This window comes from Mus caroli, chromosome 18 (genome assembly GCF_900094665.2).
Source record: "Mus caroli chromosome 18, CAROLI_EIJ_v1.1, whole genome shotgun sequence".
NCBI lineage: Eukaryota > Metazoa > Chordata > Mammalia > Rodentia > Muridae > Mus > Mus caroli.
The window spans coordinates 35,115,316-35,125,913 of record NC_034587.1 but is presented as its reverse complement, the minus strand read 5'-3'; the positions used below and the strand labels follow the sequence as shown (position 1 = coordinate 35,125,913).

General features: G+C 43.3%; 1 protein-coding gene across 2 annotated transcripts in view; it reads left to right on the top strand.

Annotated features, from left to right (window-relative positions):
- The first annotated feature begins 664 nt into the window (after positions 1–664).
- Positions 665–10,598, top strand: part of Diaph1 (diaphanous related formin 1) — a 95,211-nt gene continuing 85,277 nt past the window's right edge. For both annotated transcript variants that reach the window (XM_021150286.1, XM_021150287.1), the window contains exon 1: positions 665–939. In XM_021150286.1, the coding sequence (XP_021005945.1) occupies positions 823–939 (117 nt within the window). In that variant the 5' untranslated portion in view covers positions 665–822. The remainder of the gene's footprint in view (positions 940–10,598) is intronic.

The window sequence follows — 10,598 nt, the reverse complement described above, 5'->3', positions numbered from 1 at the left end:
TGAGGAAATTGTGAGGATTTAGTGAGGAAAGATATGGCATGTTTAACTTATGGCCTGGCCTATAGTTTGTGCCCATCATATAGTAATTATTTAATTGCTGCTTAGGGTATTGGCAATAATTGGTTTGCCCATCTAAGAAACAACTAGAAAGCTAGTCTAGGATTCAGAGCTGGGCAATGACCTCCATAGCTGGAATTGGTGCTGGCTGGAACTCAGTTCTTTCTATGTCAGGTAACTTCTCACATTTTTCACTGCACGGGCATCATATACATAAAAACTGCATTATCCCACACATACACAAAAAAACAAGCCTTAAATTTTCAACCAAGATAACAGTGTCTCTACGATAAGCGTCCCGGTTCAGACAATAAAATTCTGCCTGGAGCATGAGATGGTCTAGCTTTACAGCCACGTGGGTTTCTGCGTGGGTGCCTAAAGGCCTCCCCTGTTCCAACCGCCAGGGGGCGGTACTACCCGCTGTGGCCTGGCAGAGTAGCGCCGCCCACTCTCTCTCTCACCCCCCCACACGTGGGTCCGAATGGTTAGGCCCGCCGGGCAGGTAGCGCGCTTCCGCGGCGTCCCGCCACCCCCCTCCCTTCCCCCATTGGTAGGGGCTGCGGGTCCGGGCGGAAGTGGGGCAGGCGGGCGGGAGCGAGGCGTCACCGTTGTATATTCATGAGGCGCGCGCAGCCCAGCATGTTAATGAGGCGGGGCGCGGCGGCCGGCTAAGAAGGCTGCTGGGCGGCGGCGGTGGTTGCTGGCTCGGGGTAGCCGGGCGCGAGCGGCGTAGACAAGGGATCACTGGCCGGCGCTAACCAGGACATGGAGCCGTCCGGCGGGGGCCTGGGGCCCGGCCGCGGGACCCGGGACAAGAAGAAGGGTCGGAGCCCGGATGAGCTGCCTGCGACGGGCGGCGACGGCGGCAAACATAAGAAATTTGTGAGTGTCCCTCCCACCCTGCTCCTCAGCCTGGCGGAGTGGCCGCCCTCTGGACTCGGGCGACCCTCGCTGCCCTCCGGGGGCGTCTGCCTGCCGCTGGGGAGCCGCCCCCGCGCCTCCCTTCCTGGTTTCGCTGGCTCCTGGGCTTCGCGGTCCCACATTCTCCCCCTCCGGGACATCCGGCAGCCGGGATGTCCCACCTGGCCCTCGCCTCGGCCACCTTGGAGCTTCCCTCGCTGTTCAGTCCGCAGGCTCTGCGCTCCCGCCCCCGTGCCCCCGCGGGCTCTCAGTCCCACTTCCTTTCTTCTGCCTCTGGTACCCCAACACGTCTTTTCTCTCTCTCTCTTTTTCTTTCTTCCTCTTTGCACCCCTGTAAGCTGTTCTAAGTCTAATTTCTCTTCTCACCCATATCCCAGTTGAGGTATCTTTTTCTTTTAAAAGGTCATTTCCTTTCTCACTAGTAATCCTTTTCACCTGCTAACTTTCCTCCCGCCCTGTCCCCTTCTGCCCGGTGTCACCTGGTAATGCTTCCCCTCAGGAATGTTACCTGACTTGAGTCTCGTCTCCCCTCCTCCTTTGGACGTTTGTCCTTGTGATTGTTGGTCACTGGGGCATGGCGGTAGTTGGCTTCCCTATCCACAAAACCTGTTTCTTTTTGCCCTGTTGCTTATCACTTCAGAGGGTTAGAACTTCTTTCAAGATACTATGCCCTTCATGACCCGAGATGGTGATTAAACCTCCCCCTTGAGGAGCGACTTAGACTTCAACTCCAATAAGCTTATGAGTAATTTAATTGCTTTTTATACACTTTAAAAAAAATAACCATTTTCTCAACTTATCTTTTACCATCTTCTGGGCCCCAAAGTTCCTGACATCCCTTTTCCTACCACCTGTAGGAGAGAGCGAATCTTTCCTTAGTGCCCAGTACTTCTAACCCCAGTCCGAGGGACTGTTGATGTTCATGTGAGCTGTTTTACTACCTGTTGCCGTTTCTAAGTCCTCTGTCTTCTCTATCCAGGGAGCTACTTACCTCTTACTGTAAAAGCTTTGAAAGATACCAAAGGGGTGGGGGGGGGGCAGGGGAAGAGAAAGAAATAGTTTCTGTGTAACTATTTGCCTATTGTTAACTAGCTATTTAGTTTGGCCTTCCAGGTAACATAGTTATCTCTTTGACCAACTAAATGGCTTATAGCTCTTATGCCTCCCCCTACCCCCAATATTCTGATCCAAGTCCACAAGTTTGGGAAGTAACTGATAAGTGATGGATAATGAGAAGAAAGTGTTTAGTGACCTGCAGGGTTCAGAGCAAACTATTCTGAATTAAAAGAGTGACTCATCTCTTCCTATTTCTAGCAAGAGCAGGTGCTCCTAGTCTGTCCTTTCCAGTGACATACAGGGTGTCAGTAACTGTTTGATCCAGCAAATACTATTGTAGAAATAGGATCCCTTGGTGACCAGAGCAGTATATCCTTAGGTTCTTTCTTTAAGGGTAATAAGAAGTAGCCTTCCAGTCCGAACGTTTTCCTTCCACAACTTTCCTTCTATAGTGTAAGTTGTAGGACCTGTATTTCTTCTATTTCTGTATTTTTTTTGTTTTGATTTTGTTGCCATGGATACTGTTTGACCTTCTCCATCCAAACTCTGGCTATTCTTGCTGATTTGTGATGACCTCTGTGACTTGTTACTGTTTGCTTTGTTTCAAATTTTATATGTGCTTCTTAATTAGATCTAACACAGTGTTTCATAAATTGGTAAAATCTACTAAAGTAAACTCTCCCTGTAAGGCGAGAAATCCCAGGGAACCCAACTTCTTTTCACCTGGTTTTTTTTTTTTTTTTTTTTTTTTTGGCATGTCACAGAGTCTTGTGTAGCTGAGTGGATTTGGCCCAGAGTTGTTATTTGCTGTTCAGAGGGTGGAGCTGAACCTAGTTCTCTTTTACTGAGGTTCTGGTTTTAACCCTTACCTTGACTGAAGTTTTGAAAGTAGGTATTACAAGCTGTGAGAGTTGGACGGTTTCCAGGAAAGCCGGCTGCTTCAATTCCTAATTGTCAGCTACAGTCTCCCTGCAGGCGTGAGGATATTCTTTCTCACTGCTTTTTATGAGAGCTGTGAAAGTGGGAGACAGGGAGCCTTGCAATCCACGTCGTCTTGTCCCTGTGTGTGCGCGCGTGTGGGAGTGGGTGGAGTGGGTGAGATTGCTGGGGTGCTTCTGTTACCTCGGGCGGGCTCTGTTTCCCTAAATTTACTGGCTAAATCCAATCTCAAAGCTGTTTCGCCTACTCCACCTTGCTGCAGTATCCACCAGCACGCCCATTCTGAGTGTGTGCTATAAAAACCCTCGGGCTTGGACTAAGGGTGCTTGAAGCTTTGTCTTTGAGTGGTTGCAGCCCCTCAAGTTGCTTGCTAACCACACCTTTCTGAGCCGGTGGTTTGCATTTGAAGGACTGCAGTTCATACCTTTCTGGCTTATGCAGATTCTAAGTCCTGGCAGCCCGAAGAGAAAACAGAGCTTATCTATTGCCTGGGATCTGCCCTTTACCCTCTGAGGCAAGTTGTGTGGAGAGCAAGTAGATTTCTAGTTTCTACAAGTGGATAGGCATCATCTTTTAAAGGCACGGCTGTTAGAAGCATTGATGTAACTGAAGCCAGGTTGCTTGGTTTTCCCCTTTGGTTCTGGATGAGTCTGTCTTCTGGGCCAGGAGCACTTCCCTTCCCTAGCATTGTTCCAGTTCCTTTCAGAATCCTTTCAGAGGAAGGAAAATAAAAATTTGAAGCGAACAGAGTGTTTCTGACTTTGCAGCAGGGACGAATGTGGGTGTCAAATACACTCATTTCTGAAATATATGTAGAGAGTCAGTACACGCAGGGAGTTGGGAGGCTGCAGAGTATCCCCGCATTTAATAAATTACATGTCTTCTCATACAATTGAGAAATTAATATATTTTAAGAGCAGTGATTGTCGATTCAATGAGAACCATAAGTTCTAAAAGCAAGGAGAGTGGGTAAATGTTCCAGTACTTAAAAAAACAAAACAAAACAAAACCAACAAAAACCCTGAAGAGTTTTTTTTTAAGATGCGTTTATTTTTGTTGTATGTGTTTTGAGTGTTTTGCCTGCATGTGTGTATGTACACCATATGTGCTGCTGGATGTTTAAGGAGGTCTGAAGATGGCACTGGATCCTTAGAGCTAGAGTCACAGATGGTTGTAAACTATCACGTGAATGCTGGAAACTGAACCTAGGTCCTCGGCAAGAGCAACCAGGCTCTTAACCACAGATCTGCCTCTCAGCCGTCAAGAGCTGGACATTTTGGACTGTCAGTGTTTGTTATAAAACCTTCAGGAAGTAGTAATATTAGTGAGGAACAGTATAATTTTGATAAGCACATGGACTAAAACGACTGTTGTATATTCTGTATGCTAGAATAACCTTATTGGCTTGCATTGTAGTTTGTTTATAAATGGGTTGCCAAGTTATTCTAGGGCAGAGTTGTCTTCAGTGGAATGGAATAAAGACCTCAAAGATAAGGTTGTATACCACTTGGGATTCAGAGGAGCCGGGTAGAATCAATGTTTATTAGCAAGCACTATGAGACGTGTGGATAAGCAAGGGTCTGTATATGAAAGCGAGTCCTTCTCCTTTGTGTTTGTTGGAAGCATTCATGGTTACAGAAAGCATTTTCACTTTGAAACTAATTTTATATTAAGGATTTTTCTTTCTGCGTTGAGCCTTTTGTTTTGCCGTAATGGGGAAACAAGCATCTTAGCGCAGTAGCTAAGGTGCTCACCTGCCACTGTTGGCTGACGCTTACTTCCCTTGGAGTCAGCTGCCCGCTGTCTTTATGTTCACCTCTCCATGGTCTTCTGGGGGCTGGTTTGAGCATAGCCAGGGTTTTGGGCAACCAGGCAGTTAGAAAATATTAAGACTAAAATTTTGAACCAGGCATGGTAGCCTTTAATCCCAAACAGGTGACCCTCTGAGGCTAGCCTGGTCTATGGAGTGAGTTCCAGGACAGTCAGGGCTACAAAAACAAAAGAAACAAAACAACCCTGTTTTAGGGGCAGAGTAGGGGTAGAGAGAATATGGAAGTGAAAAGTGAAAAGTGAAAGAATATTGTAATCTCTATGCAAACCTATTTTCTCTTAAAACAAAAACAAACCCAGGTTTATAATTATTAATGCCTTTTTACTATGGAAAAAGACAAATATTGAGACTGATATTTTAATGAATTTCCTTATTATAGAATAAGTGGGTCAGTCATTCTTTCAGTATTGAGATTTTTTACTTCTACCCATTATTAAAGGTTGTTTTGAATGGTACCCTAAGACCTTGAGAGCTGGGGGGCTGCTGAGATGGCTCAGTAGGTGAAGGCATTTGCTGCTAAGCCTGAAGATCCCCAGTACCCACATGGTGGAAGGAAACAAGTGATGCTTCCACATGGGCAACCATGTACACACACACACACACACACACACACGTGCGCGTGCGTACAGGCACACCCGCACATGCACATACACACCCCAAATAATTAAGTGTTAAAAGAATAAAAACTTTAGCTCTACTAGAGTTTCTAATTTCATTAAGTCTAAACAATGTTTCAGTCACTTCTTGCAGTTGTCTGCTGGAAACGCAAGGGGCTGGAAGGTCGAAGGTGGATGAATAAAAAGAAGGGAAGCAGACATTTTGGTTTCTATGTTTTATTAAATATAATACAGGAAGGGACTTGGTGCAGGAGTGAAAAGAAGCTGATTTTATTGCTTGGCTCTGTGACAATCAGGAAGTGTCCTTTGCCTTTTAGACATTGTTTATTTTTTTTTTTTAAGAAGAGGACAGAATACAGAGGAATGTAATCGATAATGGACCTGGATGAAAAGAGGTATAGCTTGCTAGCACTTAGCGTTTGGAGACCTTGGATCCCAGCACTACAGACCAAACCATACCAGAGTTGGAGACTTGCCAGTTCCTGATACAGCCTTCCTTAACTGTTGGATTCTAGTGTGTCTGTGACCATTGAGGCTCTGCCAGTCTTGAACTTCTCGTGTCCTTACCTGTTCTTTGTGTGTCTTCCTTGAGATACTGTTTAAGGTTTTGATCATTAAATATTTGTCTTTGTTGTAGCTTATGTGCAAGTCTTTGGAATATGTGTGTTTTGCGTGTATTTTATTCTTCTTGTTAACTATTTGAATTTTCTAACAGTATATACTGAAAAAAAGGGGAGGTGTTTACTTTTGAAGAAGTCCCTTTCCCCTCACTTTTGTTCTTTGTGTTATTTCAACATCTTTGCTAAAAGCACATAGATTTTCTCTTTTCAGTGCTTTGGTTCCACATGTTGGTTTTGAGTTGGAATTTTCACTTTTAGACAAGATGGTTCACTTTTAGGATCAGGGAATGAGATTCCATTTATCGTGGACATCCCCTGTTGCCGCCTCCCCCCGCCCCCCAACAGATAGACAGACACACATACAGAGTTAGTAGTGCTAACTTTTGTTTTCCTGTACTCAGTATGCTACAGGTTGTATGTCAGATTGTATAAATATTAGTGAATGTTTAGAATTTTACTTAAGGATGTGATAGATTCATTTCAGGATAAAGAGTATTGCCACAGAGTAACTGTGACAATAATAACAATTTGAATGAATGCTTCCTGTGTGCCTAGCAATGCTAAAGTTGTGAACTCAGTGACTCACTAGTCCTAATGCTGGCCTTAATAAAATACACATTATTATTATTTTATTGGATTAGAATCCATTGAGATTGGGCAACCTGCTTGAGGACATAGAAGTAGAAATGGCAGAGCTAGGATTCAATCTAGATCCAGATGATGGATTCATTACTTTGTAATGTCACTTCATATGTAATCAGACTTTCACATCTGCTATGTAAGAATATTCACTTCTAGAAATTTCCTAGAAACTTTTGGTGGTATCCTAGAGTCCTTTGGTCATCTCTAGTCTATTAAAACTGGATTCTCGTAGAGTTCAATTAGTGGGAAAGTAGTTCAAGGTTTAGAGGTACAAAGTGCTTTGGCTAAGTGCCTAAATGCTTTCTGCATTTAGTAATTTAGACTTTGAAGCAATTGGAAGAATCATAATTAAAATTATCTTAGACCTGAAAAAGTAGCAGTTACTGAGCATGTAAACGCCATCTTTCCCCTGTCTCAGGAGGTATTGAGTTGTGTAAAACAGTTTTTAGAGTAACTGATCTCCGTTGTAAGTGGACCAGCTTTAACAGCAGCATTGGTAGGCAGTCTCAGTTGTTTAAGTTGCTGAGAGCGGCAAGTTATGGCAACGCACCAGCAGAAGTGAGGTGAAGCTGAGGCCTACGACTGTCTGTGTAATTAGCCTTTTTATGCTGAAATTTAATGTTGGGCATACGTCAACATTACTATCCTGAAACTTGAGGATTTCAAATGACTACTAACTCCAGCTCTCTTCTGAGTCTGAGAACTGCTGGCTTTGCTCTTTAGACCTGGCAGTTATTTGTCTGTAGTTAATAATTAAGACATTGCCACAGAGATCCAAGTACACAGAACTATAATTTTCTGTATGATTGGTGGTAAGAAGTAGAGAATAGAATTTCTCGTTTGCCTCTGTCCAAGTAGATCTGTCTACCTTGGATCCAAAAGCAAATCATAAAGTCATGTGGTTATTGTATCAGATTTCAGCCTTGGGCCATATACATACATACATACATGCACACACACACATACACACACACATACACACACACACACACACACATACACACCCATCTAGGAGGAAAAGACTTACGATCTAAGGCTGTGAATATAAAAATTGTGTGTGTGGGCAGGCTGCTGGGGATCATACCTGTGGCTGTAGGCAAGCACTTTACCATTGAGCTACACTTTGAGCCCAGCAAAAACTTTAAACTGATGTCTAAATTTAGAGAATTGGGAAATTAAATAGCAGTGTTATTAGACTGAGAGAAGAGCTTAAGTTTCAGAATCTTCAACATTGGATGTGAAAAGAATCTTAAAATAATATAGCTCGTTCTTTAGATAAAGGTTATCCTGAACCAGTGGTCTGCCCAGTATGCAGTCTAGAACTAGATGGTCTGCCGTTTCCATGTATTGCTGCTTGGTTGTGACCTCACCGCTAATTAGTCATGTGAATTTTGGACAAGTCATTTTAGTTTGCTTGGTCTTTTCTTACAAAACCTGAGGGTTATTATGAATCATCCCTAAGTTCTGGGCCAGCGCCATGCCAGTGTGCTGGCCTCTTAGACTCAGTAATGATCTAGTGTGGGAATGGACAGTGTTGGCTTCATAGGAGATAAGGCTTGGGGCTGGCCCTGGAAGGAGATCTGATTAGTGGGGAGGGAGGGAATTTTCTGAGGTGGGGAGAAGCTTGAACAGAGGCTCAGATGTGTGACTGTGTGCTGGAAGTGAGGGAAATGGCATTGTTACAGGAGATTGGTGGGTGTAGATATTAGGAAAGCTAAAGCCATTTCACTTGGCAGAAGTTTTAGGTTTTCTTCCTGTAAAAACCTATAGGGAAAAAAAAGACTGAAAATTAGCATTTTATTCAATATGGTACACATTGATATCAGTTTGGGGCCATATAATGTATTGTGGTGACATTATGTAATCAGGATATCTAAGAACTCAGATTTGTGTTAAGTAAGGTCTAGGAGATAGTTATTTTTATTTTATTTGTATGGGTATTTTACCCATATACGGGTACTGAGAATTGAACCCTGGTCCTTTGGAAGAGCAGTCACTACTCTTAAGCACCTAGACATCTATCTGTCCAGCCTTCGGAAAATAACGTTTGCTGCCTTTGATGGTGTTTAGGTAGTTTAAAGTCTTCACCACTCATACTGCACCTGTCTTTTTAGAGATTATCTGGATCTTAAAATTGTGGCTTTTCATCTAAAAGTGCACAGTCAGATACTGCCTTTGTGAGAACCATCTGAGCCAGTGTTTGGGTTCAGTTTCTTTTTCTAACTGTTTTTCTTCCTGACATTTGTGGTGTTACCTTTGGTTGTATGGCTGTGGAAGTGTTCTTCACTCTTCCTTGAATACAAATATGCTTGTCTTGCTCTAGAGTCTTACCATCCATCCAGTTAGCTTGTAAGGTTTCTAAAAGCAGTAGTGGCGCTTAGCTCATGTTATCTATGGCCTTCTCTGCACTTAATTTCAGTGCTAGTTTGGGAGTCTTGCATCAGGATTCCCCACTCTCATGGTCTAATATAATAGACTGACAGTTCTAAAAACATTAGCTATCTCTTGCCAAGGTAACTGTGAGCTAGAGAACCACTAACATAACTACCCCAACCAGAATAGCGCTACAAAGTAAAAAATGATTACTGTCTCTGGAGATACGATCTGACTTGTGTCTAATGAAGGCACATTATGTATGATTAACAACCTCTGAGTTAGTTTACAAAGTACAGGCTGCTGACTTTCACCACTATAAATAAGAGGAGTATTTGACTCAGTGCTCATCTGAAGTGAATAGAGGCAAGTTCCCATGGTATTTGAATCTATTAATACCATAGTCTTTGATGGGCATAGAAAGGTTTACACAGACCATTAAAGAGGAGCCTGAGAATGTAGTCTGCAGGATGTGTCTGGGTCTCCATAGTAAATGGTAGCGGTCATAGTGTTCTTGATTTTTAATTAAAAAAATATTATTTTATGTGTCTGAATGTTTTTCCTGCATGTATGTATGTGCAGCATAGGAGTGCCTGGTGCCCATGGAGTTCAGAAGATGACGTTGGACTCCCTGGAACTGGAGATAAGGATAGTTATGAGCTGCTCTGTGGTTCTGGGAACTGACTCAGGGTCCTCTGCAGGAACAAGTGCTCTTAACCTTTTTGAGTCATCTCTCCAGCCCCAGACCACTCTTTCCTAACACATACTCCAGTCAGCTGTAGAATTTCTTTAGTTCCTTTATTTGGCCATAGAAGCAGATAGCTTTGGACTGTAGTAAAGATGGTTTTAGTATGTAGTAAAGATACAGATGGTTTTAGTCTTGTTTTTGTCTGAGATTTATATCAAGGCTCCTCATTTGCAGGGTTCTCTAATGTTTCTTGATCCTTGTAGTTTTGAAGGGACAGGAGTTGGTCCTGGTTGGCAGCTCTTAGCCTCTGCTACAGCTTGTTCGTTGCATGTAGGCCGTGGGTGACGTCTGTTTCCTGTGATTGAAACCACAAGAAGAAGTGGTGAGAAACCACTGTAGGATATGTATTATCAGGCAAGCAGCAGGCACTGGGCACCCCTTAAAGAGAGTAGTAGTAACCAATTATAGTCTTTTAAGAGGCCCAAAGAGACCTTAGAAATGATTTGACCCAGTTTTCCTTTAAATGAGGAGAACATGGAAGCTTAGAGCTGTTTTGTTGTCCTTAATTAGATGAGCCACATTTTAGAATCCAGCTATTCAGTATGCCCTCTCTCACTCTGTGTTATTGCTCATTCTGCTCTTAACTTCTGCACGTGTTCTTTGTCAGAATATTTACTGAGGTTTATAAGAGGAGAGAACGTTTTGAACATTTTGAATATGGGAATTGGATGATGTTTTGCTTTTTATTGTTGTTGTTTTGTTTTTTCGAGACAGGGTTTCTCTGTGTAGCCCTGGCTGTCCTGGAACTCACTCTGTAGACCAGGCTGGCCTCGAACTCAGAAATCCACCTGCCT